Raw genomic sequence first — 22,522 nt, forward strand, 5'->3', positions numbered from 1 at the left:
AGGGTAAAATAAAAGAAGTATTCTGTTTAGTTAAGATATGCCTGGGGATCTCAGTCCCGTGATTTGCACATCCTGCGCTATGTGGGAAATCCTAGATGCTCTTGGCAGTCTGGATGACCATGTATGCAGGAGGTGCTTCCAACTGGAGCAACTCGAGTGCCAGGTTTCGGAGCTTGAGTGGCAGCTGGGGGCATTACAGTGCATTCATGAGGCTGAGAGGTTCGTGGATAGCACATTTCAGGATGTGGTCACCCCGAAGCTTAAGAAGGTGCAAGCAGAGATGGCATGGGTGACCGTCAGACAGAAGAATGGGACCAGGCAGGTAGTGAGGGAATCCCCTGAGTGCATTTCACTCGCAAACCATTTTTCGGCTTTGGAAAATGGTGAGAGTGACGGTTCCTCTGTGGAGGCGAACTAGAGCCAAGGCCACGGCACTGTGGGTGGTCCAGCTGCTCGGTGGGGGGTGTGGAGGAAGAAGTGTGGAAGGGCAATATTAGTATGGAATTCGTTAGCGAGGGGAGCAGACAGGTGCTTCTGCGGATATAGACGTGACTCCAGGATGGTATGGTGCCTCCTGGGTGCCAGGGTCAAGGGCCTCACGGAACAGCTGCAGGGCATTCTGAAGGGGAAGGGTGAACAGCCAGAGGTCGTGGTCCGTGTTGGGACCAATGACATAGGAAGAAAAAGAAATGAGTTCCTGCAAGCAGACTTTAGGGAGTTAGGTAGGAAATTGAAAAGCAGAACTTCAAAGGTAGTAATCTCCGGATTACTCCCGGTGACACACAATAGTGAGTATAGGAACAAAAAGATGAATGCGTGGCTGGAGAGATGGTGCGGGAGGGATGGTTTTAGATTCCTGGGGCATTGGGACCATTTCTGGGGGAGGTGGGACCTGTACAAGTTGGACAGGTTACACCTGAATAGGAACGGGACCAATACCTCACGGGGAGGTTTGCTAATGCTGTTGGGGCAGATTTAAACTAAATTGGTGAGGGATGGGATACTGAAAAGTAGTTCAGAGGGGAGAAAAGCTGAGATGGAATTAATAACGCTAGTAAGTCTGGAAGGCAGAGGAAACATAGGCTAGATAAGAAAGAATTGAGTTTAGCAAGACTAAACGGAATACATTTTAATGCAAGGAGCTTGAGGAATAAGACAGATGGGCTGAGGACCCAGATAGGCACATGGGAGTATGATATCATAGCTATGACCGAGACTTAGCTAAAAGGGCAGGATTGGCAGCTCAACATTCCTGGTTATAGAGTATTTAGATGAGAAAGAGAGGGAGGCGGGGTAGTAGAGGAGGGGGGAAATTGCAATATTAGTCAAGGAATCAATTATAGCAGTGAAGAGGGATGATATCTTGGAAGGATCATCAAATGAGGCCATATGGGTAGGAGTAAAAAACACAAAAGGGGCAAACACGCTGTTGGGCGTTTACTATAGGCCCCAAATAGTCAGGGAGACAGAGGATCAAATATGTAATCAAATTTCAGCGAAGCATAAGAATAATAAGGCAATAATAGTCGGGGATTTTAACTACCCAAATATTAAGTGGGATAATATTAGTGTGCAAGGTAGGGAGGGAACAAAATTCTTAAATTGCATCCAGGAGAACACTTTTAGCCAGTACATAGAAAGCCCAACAAGGGAGGGGGCAGTTCTGGACCTAATATTCGGAAATGAGCCTGGGCAGGTGGAAGGTGTATCAGTAGGGGGGAGGATTTTGGAGAGAGTGACCATAACTCAGTTACATTTAGGATAGTTATGGAAAAGGATAAGGTTGGGCCGGGAGTAAAAGTTCTAAACTGGGGAAAGGCTGATTTTACTAAGATGAGGTACAATTTGGCCCAAGTGGACTAGGAGCAGCTACTTGCAGATTAAACTGTGTCTGAGCAGTGGGAGGCTTTCAGGGAGGAAATATAGAGAGTACAGGGCAAATATGTTCCCGTAAAGGCAAAGGGGGGGACCAAATCCGGAGAACCCTGGATGTCAAGGGACATAAAAGTTAGGATTAAGGAAAAAAGAGAAGCTTATGGCAGATACCGAGGGCTCAATACGGCAGAGTCCCTAAAGGAGTATAAAAAGTGCAGGGGGGAACTTAAAAAGGAAATTAGGAAAGCTAAGAGAGTGCATGAGAAAGCATTGGTGGGTAGAATAAAGGAAAACCCAAAGGGTTTTTAAAAAATATATAAAGAGCAAGAGAATAACTAAGGAAAGAGTAGGGCCAATTAGGAACCATAGAGGTAATCTGTGTGTGGACCCGGAAGATGTGGGTACAGTCCTCAATGAATACTTTGCATTGGTCTTCACAATGGAACAGGATGACGCAGGTATATACATCAGGGTGGAGGATTGTGAAATATTACAGGAAATTAACATAGAGAGAGACGAGGTACTTGTGAGTTTAGCGGCCTTAAAAGTGGATAAATCTGCAGGCTTGGATGAGACGTATCCCAGGCTGTTGAGGGAGGCAAAGGCAGAGATATCAGGGGCTCCAGCAGTAATTTTCAAACCCTCTCTGGCCACAGGTGAGGTGCCAGAGGACTGGAGGGCTGCTAACATTGTCCCATTATTGAAAAAGGAAGGAAGGGATAGACCAGGAAATTACAGGCCAGTCAGTCTAACCTCGGTGGTGGGGAAGTTACTAGAAAGAATTCTGAGGGACAGAATATATCTGCACTTGGAGAGACATGGATTAATCAGGGATAGTCAGCATGGATTTGTTAAAGGAAGGTTGTGTTTGACAAATTTGATCAAATTTTTGAGGAGGTAACCAGGAGTGTTGATGAGGATAATGCATTTGATGTGGTCTACATGGACTTTAGCAAGGCTTTTGATAAGGTCCCTCATGGCAAACTGGTCAAGAAAGTAAGAGCTCATGGGATCCAAGGCAAAGTGGCACGTTGGACCCAAAATTGGCTGAGAGGCAGGAAGCAGAGGGTGATGGTAGAGGGATATTTCTGTGACTGGAAGTCTGTTTCCGCAGGGCTCGGTGCTGGGACACTTTCTGTTTGTGGTGTACATAAATGATTTGGACTTAAATATAGGGGGTATGATCAAGAAGTTTGCGGATGACGCAAAAATTAGTAGGGTGGTAAATAGTGTGGAGGATAGCTGTAAACTTCAGGAGGATATCAATGGACTGGTCAGGTGGGCAGAGCAGTGGCAAATGGAATTCAACCTGGAAAAGTGTGAGGTAATGCACTTGGGGAGGGCTAACAAGGCAAGGGATTACACTAAGAATGGTAGGACCCTGGAAAGTACTGAAGATCAGAGGGACCTTGGTGTGCATATCCACAGATCCCTGAAGGTAGCAGGGCAGGTAGATAAGGTGGTTAAGAAGGCATATGGGATATTTGCCTTTATTAGCCAAGGCATAGAGTACAAGAGCAAGGAGGTTATGCTGGAACTGTATAAAACACTGGTTAGGCCACAACACATTTGCAGGGCTGCGAGGAAAAGGCAGGGTAGTGGGGCTAGCTGAGTTGTTCTTGCAGAGAGCTGACAGGGACATGATGAGCGGCTGTGCTGTGCCCATTTGTTGATTCTAGCACCAGTCAAGTGTCCCAGTCTCTTTCTTGTTCACTCTTCTGAACTGCAACTACTACCTAGCTACCTGGTCCCATATTCTACCTAAAGGTGCCTCTGAGCTCTGCTACTTCCACTTCTTCTTGCTCTAGCCTCTGCTTAAGCTCTTTGTTTTCTATCAGCACCACCTCTATTCCTCAATTTAAGCTTCTAATTCCTCTTGTTCTCACATTTCTTTAATAAGCTCTTCCCACAAAGTAGAACATTGAGCTCCAGCCCAGCCTTTCCTCTTAACTCCTCAATCGCTCTCTCTATTTCTTCTGAGAGTCTAACTGATTGTTGTATCCCTTACACTCTGACATGTAGCTTGGTCTGGAAGGGCTTTTTGCTCCCAGAAACCAGACCTTTGGACTTTGTCTTGCTCTTCAATGTCTTGTGCTACCTGAAGAGGTCGCTCTCAAGGGCCTGGGCAAGTTTTGTCAGTGGATCTCCCTTTCTCATAAGTGCCCCTATATTTAATGAACCTCTGCTAAATCTGGACAGGGGCTTGTTAACAGATTCACCTGACTTCTCTGTTATGCTCCTCCCCCACTTCTACAAACAGCTGCAGTGTTATTAATGTGTGCTCAATATGGTTGTGATCCCTGTTATCGGATATGTTTTTCAGTGTCCTTCTTGCATTTTTTTGCCAGCTGTTGGAATGTAATAATCTTTTAGCCCATTAGCACAATGCTTGACTGTAGCTTTAAGGTTTGAGTCCAGGAAATGGCTAGTATTTGTGTGAAGAACCTTTTTTAGTTCTCAGCAACATACACCATCCAACTTTCATGGGAGGAAGATGGCTATCCGGTTCCATTGCTTATAACTGGAATCTTGGTGTTGGCTGATGCTCAGGGCAGACTGTGGTTTTGGAATTTTTGAAGGAGTTTGTGTACTGATTGCCTGTTCTTCCAGCTGCGAAAGACAAGGGCAGATTGTGAAACACTGAAGAACAAAAGCTCAATAACTCTTAAAGTATTCACTAAATAAACAAATCCTGCATGCAAAAATGCTGACTGAGATAGTAACTACTTCCTGACTGTTAATGCCACCCCCAATCATTTTGGCTTCATCGTGTACTCAGGAGGTGCCCTTACTGGGGCCTTAGGGGCCATGCTTCCCCCAAACTATTTTCCAATGTGACCCCATTTTAACACTTGAAAAAATTAAAGTGACCCCAGACAGTAACAAAAATGAAACAGCAACCAAGCAGCATAGTAACACTCAGTATGTAATTATCAAAGTTTGCATGTTATGGATCAACCTATAACTATTACATTGGATAAATATAAAAATCTGTATTTTTAAAGTACTTTGTAAAATTGTTAATATGTTACATACTCATGTAGGTTTCAGCCAAGCTCTCCACATTCCCCAGTGACAGAAGACACAGTTATGCCCATCTACCACCCAGTACCCTCCCCACACACGGTAATCAGCTCCTCTCCCCTCCCCATAAACACACGGTAATCAGCTCCTCTCCCCTCCCCATACACACACACAGAAATCAGCCCCTCTCCCCTCCCCATACACACATACAGAAATCAGCCCCTCTCCCCTCTCCATACACACACAGAAATCAGCCCCTCTCCCCTCTCCATACACACACAGAAATCAGCCCCTCTCCCCTCTCCATACATACACAGTAATCAGCCCCTCTCCCCTCTCCATACATACACAGTAATCAGCCCCTCTCCTCTCCCCATACACATACTAATCAGCCCCTCTCCCCACACACACAGTAATCAGCTCCTCTCCCCTCCCCATACACACACAGTAATCAGCCCCTCTCCCCTCCCCATACACACAGAGTAATCAGCCCCTCTCCCCTCCCCATACACACACAGTAATCAGCTCCTCTCCCCTCCCCATACACACAGAGTAATCAGCCCCTCTCCACTCCCCATACACACACAGTAATCAGCTCCTCTCCACTCCCCATACACACACAGTAATCAGCTCCTCTCCCCTCCCCATACACACACAGTAATCAACCCCTCCCCCTCCCCATACACACAGAGTAATCAGCCCCTCTCCCCTCCCCATACACACACAGTAATCAGCCCCTCTCCCCTCCCCATACACACACAGTAATCAGCCCCTCTCCCCTCCCCATACACACACACAGTAATCAACCCCTCCCCCTCCCCATACACACACAGTAATCAACCCCTCCCCCTCCCCATACACACACACAGTAATCAACCCCTCCCCCTCCTCACACACACACAGTAATCAACCCCTCCCCCTCCCCATACACACACAGTAATCAGCCCCTCTCCCCTCCCCATACACACACAGTAATCAACCCCTCCCCCTCCCCATACACACACACAGTAATCAACCCCTCCCCCTCCCCATACACACACAGTAATCAACCCCTCCCCCTCCTCACACACACACAGTAATCAACCCCTCCCCCTCCCCATACACACACAGTAATCAGCCCCTCTCCCCTCCCCATACACACACAGTAATCAACCCCTCCCCCTCCCCATACACACACAGTAATCAACCCCTCCCCCTCCCCATACACACACAGAAATCAGCCCCTCTCCCCTCCCCATACACACACAGTAATCAGCCCCTCTCCCCTCCCCATACACACACAGTAATCAACCCCTCTCCCCTCCCCATACACACACACAGTAATCCCCTCCCCATACACACACGGTAATCAGCCTCCCTCCTTTCCCCATACACACATAGTAATCAGCCCCTCTCCCCTCCCGGTATACACACACAGTAATCAGCCCCTCTCCCCTCCCCACACACACACAGTAATCAGCTCCTCTCCCCTCCCCATACACACAGAGTAATCAGCCCCTCTCCCCTCCCCATACACACACACAGTAATCAGCCCCTCTCCCCTCCCCATACACACACACAGTAATCAGCCTCTCTCCCCTCCCCATACACACACACAGTAATCAGCCTCTCTCCCCTCCCCATACACACACACAGTAATCAGCCCGTCTCCCCTCCCGGTATACAAACACAGTAATCAGCCTCCCTCCTTTCCCCATACACATGCAGTAATCAGCCCCTCTCCCCTCCCCATACACACACACAGTAATCCCCTCCCCATACACACACGGTAATCAGCCTCCCTCCTTTCCCCATACACACATAGTAATCAGCCCCTCTCCCCTCCCGGTATACACACACAGTAATCAGCCCCTCTCCCCTCCCCATACACACACAGTAATCAGCCCCTCTCCCCTCCCCATACACACACACAGTAATCAGCCCCTCTCCCCTCCCCATACACACACACAGTAATCAGCCCCTCTCCCCTCCCCATACACACACAGTAATCAGCTCCTCTCCCCTCCTCACACACATACAGTAATCAGCTCCTCTCCCCTCCTCACACACACACAGTAATCAGCTCCTCTCCCCTCCTCACACACACAGTAATCAGCCCCTCTCCCCTCCTCCCACAAATAGCATTCAGCCTGTCTGTCTGCCACACACACAGTAATCAGCCCCTTAACCCCCTACATGCTGTAATCAGCCCCTCTCCACCCCCCAACACACAGTAATCTGCCCCACCGCCACCTCCCTTAGGTCTAGTGGCCTGCGAAGCAGCATTGTCAGCCAGGGGTAAGGGGCCTGTACAACAGGACCAGAAACACAGTAAAGTTTGAATCTGTCGCTCATCTTCCTGGCTCAGCCACACAACCTCCTATTTTTTTCCCGCACACAGTCAGTCACTGAGTTACACTTACCTCTCTTTTCTGCCTGCATCAAGTTGGTGCACAAAAATCCTGGGCCCACTTGGCACTTGCCACTAAAGGTATGTTTTCTGAGGTTAAAGAGCGCTTTGGGTTCACCATCCACTCCTTGTTGTTTGGCAGCAAGCAGCCAGTAAGTCCAGGGCTGTCCCGCCAGAGTCTCTTATCCACAGTCTCAGATGAGGGGGAGCTTGTGACCCCAAACATTATCTCTGACCCCCATTGAGAGTTGCGACCCACAGTTTGGGAACCCCTCGCCTAGGGACAGGTCAGTTTAGGTTCAATTTGTCGTATAATTCAAAATAATGCAATGCTTTCAAGCAGAACCAGGAAGTCCTGCAGGGACTATTAGACTGGCTGGAATCCATTGGCATTGCTGGATGGAATAGATTCTCCTACTCTGCCTAATGTTGAAGATCAGGCACTTGGCTTTGAGTGTGGTGATTTGATGTGTCCCCAGACTGCTCAGACTAAGACTGTGTCTGATCTGGACTCTTCAGCCCAACACTTATCTCCCCTTCCCTGACTACAGCTACCCTGTGTGTTGGGAGATGGTGGTCCAACTATAGAACGCTGCAAATGAACCCAGGAAAAAAAAAGCCTGGCATATCAGTACTTTTCTCTGCACAGCACAGAACAGAGCAAGACCTGGAACAAATAATGGAGGCACTTGACTAGGCTTTACTTATTTTCCTGACATTAAACTGGATATAGCTTTTTTTAAGGTTAGCATATGGGTTAGCATTCTTTTAATAACTGTTGCATGCAATTATTTAATTACAATTTCTAGCCTGTTTGTTCATAAGCAACCAACCGTTCTTAAAAAAATGTTTTCAATCTAAATATATTTTATTTACTCTATAAAACATGGGATTATGTGGAATTTTTTGTGTGGATTAATACAATATAACATACAGTAAAAATACACTTTAGAATCCACACTGCAGATTTGTTGGCAGATCAAAAGAAGCTTTGTGAAAATGAATGCTATGGAACGAATGGCTTATTTTGGTCAAATATAGTCATTTATGTAAGGATCAGTTAGTTGCACGAAACAATATGTATAATTTGGTTAATGTAATGAAAGACAGTGTTCCCTTCACACTCCTACTGTCTGCAGCCAGAACAGATGAAATACCTTGAGAGAGGCTTTTTGTTTGCAAGTTGCCTACTTCTTTGACTGTGCACAAAATGCACCATAATTATATCATTCAGTCTTTTCCACATGTTAACACCTCTGCCAGCAGCTATATAAATTGTGAGAACGGTGAGGTTCAGCAATCAGCGCCCTGATGATGTGGGTGGTTTTTGGGTCTCGGCTGCACCGTTTATCAATGTGAGCGGGGCAGTAACAGGTTGGAAGTAGCACAAGCTAACTGCCTCTCATTGTCTGTCCATTAGTAAAAGCTGCCCAATTTTTATTCTGTTGATTTCATGCCATTGGATGCAACAATGTGGGTGGGCAGTTTGCTCCAGTTGATTGTCACCTAGGTAGTGCAGTTTAAAATTGTCCAAGTTGTCTCTATAAACCGTCTCTTTTCAGATCTACTGAATCAATCAGACAGCGCTCACAGAAAGACAGGTCTAATTTCACCTAGTGGGCCGCTGCATTTTATAGAACTGATTTTGTTCCAAGTTATCCCTAAAATAAATCACATGATCTTATCAGCATGATTGACCTTGGCATGTGTTAGTGTTTATCTTCCACATGAGCAGTAGACCCAAAATTCATGTGGTCTCTGTATTCACATATCTGTTTATTTCTAATCAATCACTTATCTAATTTATTCTTTAACATTGGCATGGTCCCTGCTTCCATTACTAACTTTGGTGGTTAATTTCACAACCTCATTATTGTTTGTGGAGACACATTTTCTCTTGCTCTCTGTCCTAAATCTCTTACACTTCAGGTCAGTTCAGTTACGTGGATAGATTGGATAAGTTGGAACTGTTCTCCTTGGAGAAGAGAAAGTTGAGAGGAGATTTGATAGAGATGTTCAAAATCACAAGGAGTCTGGACAGAATAGATAGGGAGAAACTGTTCTCATGGGTGGAACGATCAAGAACCAGAGGGCACAGATTTAAGGTAATTGGCAAAAGAAGCAATGGTAACGTGAGGAGAAACTTTCACGCAGCTAGAGGTTAGGATTTGGAATGCACTGGCTGTGAGTGTGGTGGAGGCAGGTTCAATCAAGGTGTTTAAGAATTGTATTATAATCTGAAAAGGAAAAAAATGTGCAGGGTTATGGGGAGAAGGCTGAGAAGTGGCACTAGGTAAATTGCTCCTTTGGAGAGGCAGAACAGACATGATGGGCCGAATTGTCTGCTTCTATGCTGTAACCATTCTGTGATTTCATCTTTTATCTATGTCCCCTTAATCTAGACCTTGTAATAAAAGCAACGGTCCATTTTTAATATGCCCTTTCCCATCCTTTCGTAACTTCAAACACCTTTATAAAATTAACTGTAATCTCTTCTAATGAAAGCCGCCACGATTTTACTAATCTTTCTTTCTATTTGTATTTTCTCACAGCAGGCAGCACTCTAGTGTACTTACTATTGAGCCAAAAACACAGATGGTTTGACTAAAATTTTATACAAATTCACCATCGCACCTCAACTTTCATATGCTCACTGTTTCCTTTTCTGTTTGACTTAAATTGCTATGCTCTTGGATCATTATATAAAATTTCCTACTTTTCAGCTCAAGACGTCAAGTGTGAAACTAAAATGAGAGATAAATGCAAAGGGACAACGTGCAACAGGTATTGTTGTTGATTCCTGCATCTGTATTATTTATGTCTATTATTCTTGTATTTCCTGTGTATGACACAATATAAACATAAGTAACAAGAATATAGTTCTTGACTGAAGTACTACGGGTACATATATAAAATGTTAGAAATCTAAATTAGCAAGTCTGTATTCTACAAGGACAGGAGCAGATGGCCTCTCATAAAGAATGGAAATCCTGGAAAGACAATCAACCAGGCAGCAAATACTTGAAATTGAGTAACCTCTGTTACATCTTGGTAGTGCACAGGTTTTGGTTCATCCCATATGTTGCACACTTTTTGGAACAGCTTGATATGACGCTCAAAGGAACTTGCTTTAGATTGATTTCATTTGACTGAATTTTCATCTAATCAGAGCTGGACCACGTTGTTATAGGATATAGCAATAATGTAAGGGGTTTACATGGAGATCCTGCTGTAAAGAGAATTGCGCTTTGCGGGACCATTGCCCAATGAGTCATGTGATTACAAGACACAGTTATATAATTAGTAATGTCAAGTCTGCCGTGCTGCATTAATTTCTTATAAATCCCCTGGTTTGGTATAAAAATAAAAATAAAAATCCCTTCTTGTCATGTGACAACAAACTGGCAGCCATATTGGCACTTGTGGTATGAGGAAAATGAAGTTGTTTTAGTAAAAGATACATAAACAGACAGCTTGGAAACGGATGGAACACATCAGAATCTTTCAAGTTTATTATGGTTTTGTAACATGTGTTCAATTAATCTGGTGTTTCCCCACAATGTTGTGACAATTCTACTTTTGTTACACTGAAACTAAGCCCTTTAAAATAAAATTGGCTATAGAGTATTTGATGTTGCCAGTGACAGTGACTACAGAGCTAAATGCCAAAGCTTGACATTTGATCTATTATGGCAATAGCCCATCAATAGAAGTTTTAATACAGTAGTAAAGGCCAGAAGAACTGTGCTTTTAAATAAGCAATGAGAGCACTTATTGTAAATAAATATTTTAAACATTTCTTTTGATCAATTTAGGTGTTTAAGTTTATTTTCAAAATGCTCTGTGATCTGTTGATATTCAGGTGTTATGCAGTAAATGCAGAAATATTGGCTAATAGAGTTTTTGTTGACTAGGTATGAGTGCCCAAGAAATTGCAAATCTTCAAAGGCTAAAGTAATTGGAACGCTCTATTATGAAATGGTAAGGGCTTGAATGCCTCTCAGCTTATTTTGATGTGTTAAACACCATTACCTTAATGATCCATGAAGGTTCCTGGAATGTGCCTACCCCTCCCTGCCTGCTGGCCTCGCCAAGGGTTATAGGTAGGGCCAGGAGATGCAGGCCTTTGGTGATGGGGGGAATGGGGTACATTTGGTGTACAGTCCCCATGCTCCATATGGAGCCAGCTTTTTTGAGGGGGTGGCAATCGCCTTGCCCCAGGAGCTCCCAGGAAACAAATATATTGGCTGCCACCCCACCCACGCATCCTTCTTTGTAAGGGGACTACTTTCGAATATATTTTTGAAACGTTGAATCATGCACAACTCAGACCCGGAACACCAGGTAGACCCCACTTCTGAGGGGGTCAGATATAATGCAGACTCCCAGTGGAAGGTCATGGTGTGGGAATACGTATTGTTTGGCATTCTCGTCTTCACTGAGGACCATTTAAGGACAGGTAGCGGCTGCATTCCGATTAGGCCATTCTGGAACCTCCGACTTAAGGTTGGGAGTCCTGGCTGAGTTTGTGGCATTCCATCAGGCTCCCAGCAGCGCTTATTGGAACCATCATGGATTTTTAGGGGCCTGTCATTTTCTGATGCTTTATCTGGTAGTGCAGCAGGTGGACAATACATTTCCTCTGCCTATTTATAGCAATCCAGTATTTGTCGGGCTGCGGTTCACCAAGGGATCATCAGTAACGAAGAAGGTGGCTTCGTGGATATCACTCGGAAAGGAAAAATCCCATTTTTCATCAAATCTTCTCGAAATGGTGTTCAATCTCTGAGGTGAGAGCCTCCAATATATGGGTAAAAGTATTCAAGCCAAAGGAGATGCTTTCCCTACTTACTGACTTAGTTTTGATGCTGCAGTAAATTCTTAATGGCTATGCATAAATCAACTGAGGTTAACTGGGCTTTTTAATTTTCCCAAAACGTTTATAAGTGAAGACTAAAATCAAAATTCTAAAATAAAATGGATTAGGATCACTGCTTGTGTGGAGGATAAACACCAACAGAGAATGGTTGGACTGAACAACCTGTTTTCGTCTTGTGATTTTTAGGTAATGCTTTGTAATTGCGTTTTCACAGTGTATTAATTTATTGGATGTCAATGTATGCAGTCTAGACTGGAACGTTAAAAATAGTTGCACTTTGATCTAATTTCCGTCAATATGAGAAATGAACAAAAAAATGTGGTGCAACATGGCACTAAATGGAGGAACTCACAATCTCTTGCCATAAAGTTATCAGGAGATTGACAAAACTCTGGAAAAGTTGGATAGATGGCTGTTTTTAGCCACTTACACTGATTTTTGAGTGGGATTGTGCCGATCTCATGCTGGAGACCTCCATGGAAATTTCAAGTAATTATGTAGAGCATGTCTAGGCATGTGGCCACTGAGTAGATTAACCACTAATTATAAAGACAAATAAAGCTGATAAATATCAATAATTCAGTGACGCCAATTTTTAGTGACCCTTTTGTTACAGGTTTACCAGCCGTTCTCTCTCACTTATTCACTCTTACACACAAGCACACAAACACACTCTCAACGTTAGGGATATGAAGATAGCGCACATGCATGTACAATTAATCTGTTTGGTGTTAGCCAACTGTGATTTTCTAGGCAATAACATTTCATTGGCAAAGAAGACAAAATAACAGAAGTGCAGGTGTCGGTATTCACAGAATTTACAATTGTCTTAGTGCTGAAGGAGGCCATTCAGCCCATTGTGTCTGTACCAGCTCTGTGAATGAGCAATTCACCTAGTGCCATTCCCCCACCTTTGCCATGTAACCTTTTCAGATAACAACCTAATTCCCTTTTGAATGCTTTGATTGAAACTGCCTCTCAGGCACTGTATATTGTGATTTAGCTGTTATGCTATCTATTTATGCTCACTTGCTCCTTCAATTTGATACCATGGCTATGGATTATATATATACTATGGATAGTATATTTAGTTTGCATTGTACACCTCTGGGATTCCGGTTGATCAGGACTAGGTCTTACTGGCTTTAACAGAAGCTCTGGATGCTGCTCCCCAAAATGTTGGAGTGTTAACCCAAATTAGTTTCTTATAAAGTTAAAAATAGTGAAAAGAATAAATGTTCTGCTAATTGATATTTTGAAATTAGAGAGAGTCTAAAATCCTAATGTGGTAAAACTTTAACTATTGGAACTTACATCACTGATGAAATACCAGAACAAAAATCTGAGCAATTATTACCAGAAACTCATAAGAGCACTTTCAATTTGGAACAAACTATTCTTGCACTTTATCCTCCTGGGGGTTACAACTTACTCATCTAGTCAAAATTGGATTCAACAGTGTTTCATTTTCAGCTGTGTTCCATTCTGGTGCGCGATACCTGATTAATTGAGTGGTAGAAAGCTTGACGTTAGTGGTGATGATTGTCATTCAAAAATCCATCACTGATCTTCAGTTTAATTCATATGCTATTCATTTACAGCAAGTTCAAGTCAGCAAATGGATTTAGTGTGTCCAAAGTGACCAGTAAGTTTATTTCTTCAAATTTTCACATGTTTCAAGAAATTTTCGTTTATTGTGTATAACCTTCACTTTAAGTGGTGTCATTGTACTGAGTGTAATTTTGTTTTATTAGCCCGGACAGTTGACTGTTATGCTACAGTGGCTCAACTGTGCCCATTCAGAAAGCCAGCCACCCATTGTCCCAGGTAAGACGATTACAATGTCCATCAGTTATTTTTCTCCAAAAACTCAGATTAACATTGTAGATTGTTATAAAGAAATGTCATGAAAAGCATCATTAAAACTAACAGATTATGTGATGAGTGCTTTGTTAAGATGTACCTGAGATTTTATAACTGAGATTTAAATTTATTTCCAAATCAACTGCGCTTTGTAATGCGTTCAGCCAGGCCTTAAGGATAATGAAAGTATTCTGCAATTCCAATGCAATAGTGGTGTTCTGAAGTTTGGATTGAGAATAATGAGGAGGGTTGTTTGTATTTCATCAATTCTCTGTTTGTATTTGGAAGTGTTCAGTGTTAATAATGGCATGATCAATCAACCACACTGTAATAATCTCTCACTCAATGAAACATCTTTCTTTTTCACTTCTTCCCAGTGCACTTCACCACATGTGGAGACCGCCAGATATACCCTGGCAGCCTCCTTGCAGGCTCGGTGGGGTTGGGGAGAGGGACCCTCCTGATTGAGCACCCTGTTGCCCAAGGAGGGCAACCCCCTCCTCCAGTGCCAAGGTTTGCCTCCACTGAAAGAACCCCTCCCTGTTCTCATGAATGACCCCACCACCCCTCACCGGGGATGCCTGATTGGCCTGGAGAGTCTGACCCAACTTACCTTCAGCCCAGGGCCTCCTCGATTGGGGCTGATCCAGGCCTGCTGCAGCCTCAGCAGTGGCCACCATTCCTGGTGGCACTGCGCGGACTGAAGGGCTGCTGGCCATCTGATTGGCTGGCAGATCTTGGGGCGCGGGACCTCATCTCTTAAAAGGGCAGAAGCCCCAGCTGCAGGTAATTGACTGCCTGATGAATGTAAGATGCAGTCAGGACTTGCATGACTGGCCAAGGCAGGGTTGCCCCTGACTTTCTGGCCAGTGTACGCGTGCTGAAAAGTCCCGGCCAATGAAAGTGAGCTAAATCTAATCAAAACACTCGGGTTGGGGATGAATAGTCCTTCTTTATAACTCACTTCACAGCCTCAGCCACAGTACGTATACTGCTTAGAACATGTTATCTGTTCCCATCTTCCTGCAGAATCTATTTATGCCTTTATTGTTTTGTTGCTGTGTGTAGTATTTCTCCTCAAGGTTCAAAATACCACCTACCTCCATTGCATCCTTCAGCGCTGTGAGACTGTTCTTCATGTGTTTCCACTTCTCTCGACCCAAACACAGGCAGTGCATCTCCAGCAATGGCTTCTCTTGTCTCCCCACTTCTACAACCCAAACTGTCAGCCCCTCAAGGGTCTATCCTTGCTTTCCTCCTCTTCATCATCTACATGCAATTAAAGGGCCAGCTTCCATATACATACTGATGATAGCCTTCTCTAACATGCTTAATATACTTCTCTACCACCTCTTTCAACATCACAACATCCTTCATTCTATCAGATTACCTGTCACAAGTCACAACTTCATCTGACCAAACAGTGGGAAGATCAAAATTCCCGCCATAAATTCTCCCTTCCCACTGCTTCTACCCCCAGTCACTTCTATTAACTTGGAGCTGAGCATTAAAACCCACATACTTTCCATCACCGTGTTGGACCATTTCCAACATTTTCCACCTCTATATCTATCTCAGCCCTTACACTGCTGAGCTTTGGCCACATCGACATTTGGTTACTCCTTTCACAGCCGATAAGCTCCACCTGGTCCAATATGCAGCTGACTGTACCTGTCCTGTCTTGTATTCGGTCTAACTCATTCATCACCCTTATTTTTGCTGGCCAAAAATTGACTTCCTGTCCACTGATATATCAAAACTTCTCATCCTCCTCTTCAAATCCCTCTCTGGCTTTACCCTAACGTAGCCGTGCAACCTCCTTCAGCAGAATAATCCCCTCCTACACTCTTCAATCATCTGATTCTTTTTTTTGTCTGTGTACCTCCATCCCTTTGTCCCACGATTGGTGATGGTGCTTTCAGCGGCCTCAATCCCACTATTAGCAACTCCTTCCCTGGATCCCTTCTTACTCCTCCCTCTTTAAAAACTTTCCAAAACCTATCTATTATATCAAAATCTTGCTCACCTTGACTAATCTTTCCCTTAAAGGCGACGCATCCATTTTCCTTATGTATTTCCATTTATCAAGCTCCCCAAGGGTGCCAGATCAATGCAAGGTATTGTGGAAGTAGTATCAATCACTGTGTTATACTTGGCTTTACCATGCTACCATGAACACTGCAATCCTGGAAGCTAAGCCACAAGTATAAAACTGAAGTTTGACTGTAATGCAAAGTTAAACAGGTCCTTAACGTAATGCACTTTATCTCGACCTTCTTTCCAACTGTCACTTTCTGTTGTTCCTTTTATGTCATATTTCTACTCCCGTTGAGCTCTTGGTAAAAACTAGATTGGAGATTGTGTATCTGTAATTAATTTGAATTTTTTTTATCTCACCCATACTGTTTGCTTGTACAAGCTTGTATTGATTAATCTATAAATAACTTATATAATAATGTTCTATTGTGCACTTCCCAAGTTATAGACTCATTTATTTGATCCTTAGAATTAACTGCCCACCAAACTGTTTGGAGGAGTTTCCCTTCTGGGCACGAGTCATCGGCAACAAAATTTATTCTGACGTAAGTGTATTTTACTTTATGTGGTTGTGACACATTATCTAGGTTCTGCTAGAAAATGTAAGTTTTTGGATCAAGCAATATCACGGAGAGTAGAAGCCAAGATCCCACCTTTGTGGTAAAAACAGAAAATGCTGGAGACACTCAGCAGGTCTGGCAGCATCTGTGGAGAGAGAGAAATTAACGTTTCGAGTCCGTATGACTCTTCTTTACCTTCAGCACCTTCTTTACTCTTCCCCACTGCCATTGGCACTCCCCTTGTCTTGTGTCCATGACATCTTTGTCAATCTCTCCTTAGCTGTTACCTATCCCTGACCTTCTATCTCATTCTACCTGCTCCACCTCCTCTCAAACAGCATAAAATTCATCACATTTCTACTCTTCAGCTCTGAAGAAGAGTCATACGGACTCTAAACGTTAATTCTATTTCGCTCTCCACAGATGCTGCCAGGCCTGCTGAGTTTTTCCAGCATTTTCTGTTTCTATTTCAGATTTCCAGCATCTGCAGTATTTTGCTTTTATCCCACCTTTGTGGGATGGGTTGTGCAGCCTGTGTTTGTAATGTCTGATGCTAATTCAATGTAACATCCCATGAGACAAGAAAATTTGTTCACCTACACGGAAAGTTCACCGAGTATTCTGTTTGCATTCTGCGCTATACTTTCATTAATGTGTTTCTAAAAGCTGGATAACAGCAACAAGTAAAGCCAGTGCAGGAAATTTATGTTGTGGTTCCTTTCTTCACTGCAGAAAGCTTAAAGCCTCCTGGGGATTATTCTCTTTCTCAGTTTTGTTTTGTGTTTGATGACCAATTGTGGTTTTGATGCTGGTTCATTCCAGCAGATGATGTTCTGTTTTCTAAATCCCTTTGTTCCTATTTTGCTGCTAGTACCATTTTTCAGAGCAAAAGAACACTAAAGACATGAAACCATTCTCTTCATTGATAGCTGCATCCACAACAGATTAGATAACCATTACTGACAGGCTGCTACAATGGATATGATGTCTCCTATAATGTGAAGTGTCTATGCTAAGAATCCCTTGCAGGAATTGGGCTCTAGCATTGCTAGACTGTAAGAGGAACAAAGCCAGAAAAAGCTCATTAGAGAATAGGATGATTACCACTAAAGCCTGTCAGAGTGGAAATAGACATGACAAATTGAGAATTTAATGAGCATTTATTTAGGCTGTAAAGCATTCATTTAATAATTGTTTAATGAACTTCTATCCGAATTTCTATAATCTCCCCAGCAGATTTTTTAAACAATTCCTTTTTGCAACATCAATGGTAAAAGTTGATTCATTAGATTCTATTTGAGAATCTTTACGTTTACCTAACTAAGCAACTTTTAAGGTTTCTGCTTTGATTGCTCTGGATTTAGAATCAATCAAGTTGAAACCTTGAAATCAGGGTTTAGCACATGGTCCATTTTAGTTTAACAGTGATGCGTATCCTCTTTAGCCTCTGTTCCGTCTGCATTAACTGCATGTGAGACAACCAGAAATATTAATAAAATAATTGGCCGAATGTGGAATCCACATGAATAGCCACGCATTCTGATAATGTCAGCAGGTTCAGTTTTGCTTTAAGAGGGACAACTGGGGTGGCATGGGACTCAACTGTAGACACACACTGTAGACGTTCCCAGAGTTAATCCATTGTGTTCCACTTAATGAACAGCCTTTACAAGACTTTGCCTAATTATATGTCAGAATGCATTACCGATATAGAAGAAGATGAAAGGAAAGACTTATTGTATGTACACCACACATTGAATAGTGGTGGTTTGCCAAAAGAAAATCACGAGCAGTGTCAGATGGCATAGCTGTGGGCCCAAAGGGAGAGGAAGGGTATATTGTCTGACCATCAGGCTGAAAGCAAGCTAATGTAACTGGAAGGGAAAAGAAGGAATGGGGAAAAGCAATAAAAGTTTCACATGAACAGACTACGGCAAGATAAGCATTGATATAAAGAAAAGAGAAGAAAATAATAATGAGGAAAGAATAGGAGGTTTGGTGTATGATTGGGAGAGAGATGAGCCAATGCCTGTACTGCCATTCAGTGAATTCACCCTGTGACAAAGAATGGTGCTGAAATAATAATGCTTGATTCACAAGGACAATAACCTGCATTAACTTGATTCAGTAGATAATATTTTAGACTCTATTTTACCTGACTACACAACTTTTCTGGTTTCTCCTCATGACTTTTTTCTGGCTTTCTTCTGCATAATGCTCACATTTTGAACATTAGTTTACCTGTAAATTTTGTGTGAACTTTTATCCATCCATTAGAGATGAATTTCAGCACATCTCGTTGCGCAGTGCTATGACAAACATGAAGTACCCAACTATGACACTGAAATTATTTATTTGCAATAGAACTACAGGGTTGTTAATGGGCAGGGTTCGATTCAGACATGTTATTGCAGTACATAAAGCTGGATGTTTTCATAGTTGCCCATTGGTGGATATATACTCCATCCGGAGACATCCTAAAGTTCTCCTCTTGTGGCATCCAAATGTTGCCAGGGACTTTTACTGCCAAACCTGGAAAGTTATTCTCCATATTCACCACTCACTGTATGCGGAAAATTTTGCCAATTTACATTTTATCAATTTGAAGCTGTGTACCCTTTTCGTAATATAAATTCCATATTTACTTTTACCATTCATAGAGTTATGTAAAAATGACAGGAGAGAAACAGGCCTTTCGGCCCAGCTGCTCTATGCTGGTGTTCATGCTCCACATGAGCCTCCTCCCACCCTGCTTCCTATCATTTTGTCAGAATAATTGTCTATTTCTTTCTCCTTCATGTACATATCTAGCTTCCCTTTAATGCATTTGCCTCAACTTCTCCATGGGGCAGCAAATTCCACATTCTAACAACTCTCCAGGTAAATAAGTTCCTTCTGGATTCCTGATTGGATTTATTAGCAACTATCCCATTTGCTATTTTATGTGCTTCTATAAGGTCATCTCTTAAATACTTCCTTTCTGGATTGAAAAGTTAAAGTATCTCCAGTTTCCCTCAATAACTCAGACCCACGACACAAGAGATCAACCTTGTGGCTGTCCCCTCTGCTGTCTTCATTGTTTCAATGACTTCCTTTTGTCACGGTGACCCAAAATTGGTCACAGTACTCAAAGTGTGGTCTGACAAGAGCATTGTATGTTTGATTGTGGATTTCTTTGACTTATATTCTGCTGTTTTGGCAAAGTAGTCCTAAAATTTGCTATTTGCTGTCCATTGGTTGGACATGTTTAGCAGGCTTAAACTGTTAGGTTGCCAGTTGATATGTTTACCTACAATCTGGATGAACCAGGGGCGAATTGGGAAAATTTCAAGTGTAAGTTTTTTTAAAAAAGAGGTCTTTATGCCTTTTGCTGTTTCTAAATCACTTGTGTGTCTGCTGTTCACAATCAGGGTAAGGCTCCATTTTGTCTGTTCAACAGTATTTATCACTGTTTCTCAGAGCGAGCATACACATTAACTTCATGAACTTCATTAACTACAATAGTAATTGCACTATAAATGAATAATAAAGTAATCGCACTTGCATGTACGTCATTCTTTTGGCTACTCCAAAGCTCTAAAAGCATCCATTGAAACATTTTAGTAGATCATTTTAATGATCCGAGTTGAAGGCAGCAATGCCATAGAAGATTGTCCTTTTGCGAAATACTTAAGCTAAATACTTGAGTTAGAATGCAATCCGTTTTGCCATGCAAACTTTATGTAGCTCTCAGGCAAAGGGCCTGGATGCGATAAATCCTTGTGACTCTCCAACAGACCAGGTTCTGCTAATGTATGGACACACTGTGTGACTATGACTAAAGTAAATGCATTCCTGCGCATCTCCAGAGAGCTTTGCTATACACAGTGGCAGTAAATCGAGGCTGACAGATAGAGCATTGCCAACTGTGGAGTACAGCTTCTTCACCAGTGTCCAAGGTGGAAAAAAAGCAATGAGGCATTAATGTTGTCTAGCCCGAGTGTAATAACATTTTTTAAGGATACGCCCAGTTCTTTTATTGCAGTATAAGCAGGCCTATTTCGTACTGACCGAAGGCTATGTTTACTTTATTGCTTTACAGTTAGGAAACTTGACTGTTCTATAGTGCTCACTATTTAAGTAAATCTGTGACGTGATACAGTAAAAATTCTGTTATCCGGCACTCTACCAACCAGAATTCTGGGTTTGGATTTGCTTTTGTGGAATTTTATGCAGAAGCAGTGACCCATGTGGCTGATTTTATGGCTGTTGGGCCATTAATTGGATTGGGGCAAGACTTCTGCCCCCATCTGGAAGGAAGCCCTGTATCTGAGAGCTGCCAGCCAGCTCTCCCGTCCCAGCAGCGCCACTGGGAGTTGTGGACACTGCTGGGGCTGCAGGCAGCCCTCAACAATGATCATCTCTGGAGTCGGATAACAAGGTGAGTGGGAGGATTTCACTGAGGCCAGTCTGGCAGGCCCTGGCAAGGGGGGTGGTGGAGGGGCTGAGATTGGGAGGATAGTTTGGGGAACACGCAGGGACGGGTAGTACCATAAGGAGTAGTCTCTGTTGCGCACAAGGTGCCCAGCAAGAGGGACGGCCCCCAGCCTCCAACAAAATACCAGTGGCGGGAGGAGGTCGTTAAGTGGCCATTAATTGGTCACGTAAAGGCTTCGATTCACCCAAGAGCAGGCAACTTGCCTGACACCTCACCCGGCACTGATAAAATCTCAATGGAGGTGGGTGGGTAACACAGGCACAACGCCACCCCCACCATCCCACCCAAATTTATGTCTCCCTGCCTGCCAGTCCAATCCTGGGGAGTGGGGGCAGTAGGGGGGGAGGGGAGGTGGGCAGGGGGGCACTGTGGGGGGGGGCATGTAAAATTCCACCCATTCACTCAGGTTGAACCAGATAGTGCACATCTTCAGTGTATGTTTGACCCTGAGCTGAATTTCAAACCTCACATCCCAACCACCTCCAAAACTGTTTAATTCCTCAGAAGCAACATTGTCCACCTCCAACCCATATCTCATTATTTCATTCTCATGGCTTCTCTTGGCCGCTGAAACTCTGAGTCCATATCTTTGCCGCCTCCCGACTTGACTGCGTTAATGCTCTTGTTGTCAACATCTTCAGCTCCACCTCAAGTGAACTACAACTCATCCAAGCCTCTGCCATTCACATCGCATCCCATACTAAGTCTGAGTCCCGTATCAGTCCAGTCATTGCTCATTGGCTCCCCATTCCCCAACTCACCAAATTGAAAAGCTTTGTTGTCCTTTACAGACTGCTTCATGGCCAGACCTTTCCTGAACTCTGAAACCTTCTCGAACCAATACAAAAACAACCCCTTACATTTTTATACTGCCTTTAATGAAGTTAAATGTCCCAAGGTGTATCATGGCAAAGGCTCCACTCTTTCAATTATGGTTTCCTTTGCAATGCCTCCTCTCTTTCTTCTATTTACTTTCAGATCTTTCCATGGCCCTGAACTCTGGAACAGTCTCTTTAAACACCACTGCTTTGTTACTGCTCACCATATTTCAAAGGTCGTCATTAAAAACTAACTCTTCAGCCGCGTTTTGTTACTTTCCCTAATTCTTCTTTATCACCATTGGCTTTTCTGTTCGGAATGTTTTATTGCATTAATTATACAGGCATAATTTGTGCGAAATAGAGGGACAAATATGTTTTTCATATCCTAGTCTTACTTGTGAGGGAGGGGGAACTGACAAGTTGCTGTTATGTGAGACGAAAGGAGTCTTGTGCAGACTGAATTTTGTTGATCGAACAGGGAGTAAAGAAATTCCTGATCCCTACCAATCTAATTATGAGGGGTGACAAGTAAGATTCTTTTTGACTGATAGATGTGGAACTGTGGGGGAGGGGGAGTAGTGGTGGTGCAGGGTACGT

General features: G+C 43.3%; 1 protein-coding gene across 1 annotated transcript in view; it reads left to right on the forward strand.

Annotated features, from left to right (window-relative positions):
* Positions 1-22,522, forward strand: part of crispld2 (cysteine-rich secretory protein LCCL domain containing 2) — a 47,935-nt gene that overhangs the window by 18,056 nt on the left and 7,357 nt on the right. Inside the window, exons 8-13 of the mRNA XM_078544584.1 lie at positions 10,012-10,072; positions 11,203-11,269; positions 11,945-12,078; positions 13,769-13,812; positions 13,922-13,994; positions 16,537-16,612. Coding sequence (XP_078400710.1) covers positions 10,012-10,072; positions 11,203-11,269; positions 11,945-12,078; positions 13,769-13,812; positions 13,922-13,994; positions 16,537-16,612 — 455 coding nt within the window. The remainder of the gene's footprint in view (positions 1-10,011; positions 10,073-11,202; positions 11,270-11,944; positions 12,079-13,768; positions 13,813-13,921; positions 13,995-16,536; positions 16,613-22,522) is intronic.

The sequence above is a fragment of the Cetorhinus maximus genome, chromosome 6, assembly GCF_964194155.1.
Source record: "Cetorhinus maximus chromosome 6, sCetMax3.hap1.1, whole genome shotgun sequence".
Classification (NCBI taxonomy): Eukaryota; Metazoa; Chordata; class Chondrichthyes; order Lamniformes; family Cetorhinidae; genus Cetorhinus; species Cetorhinus maximus.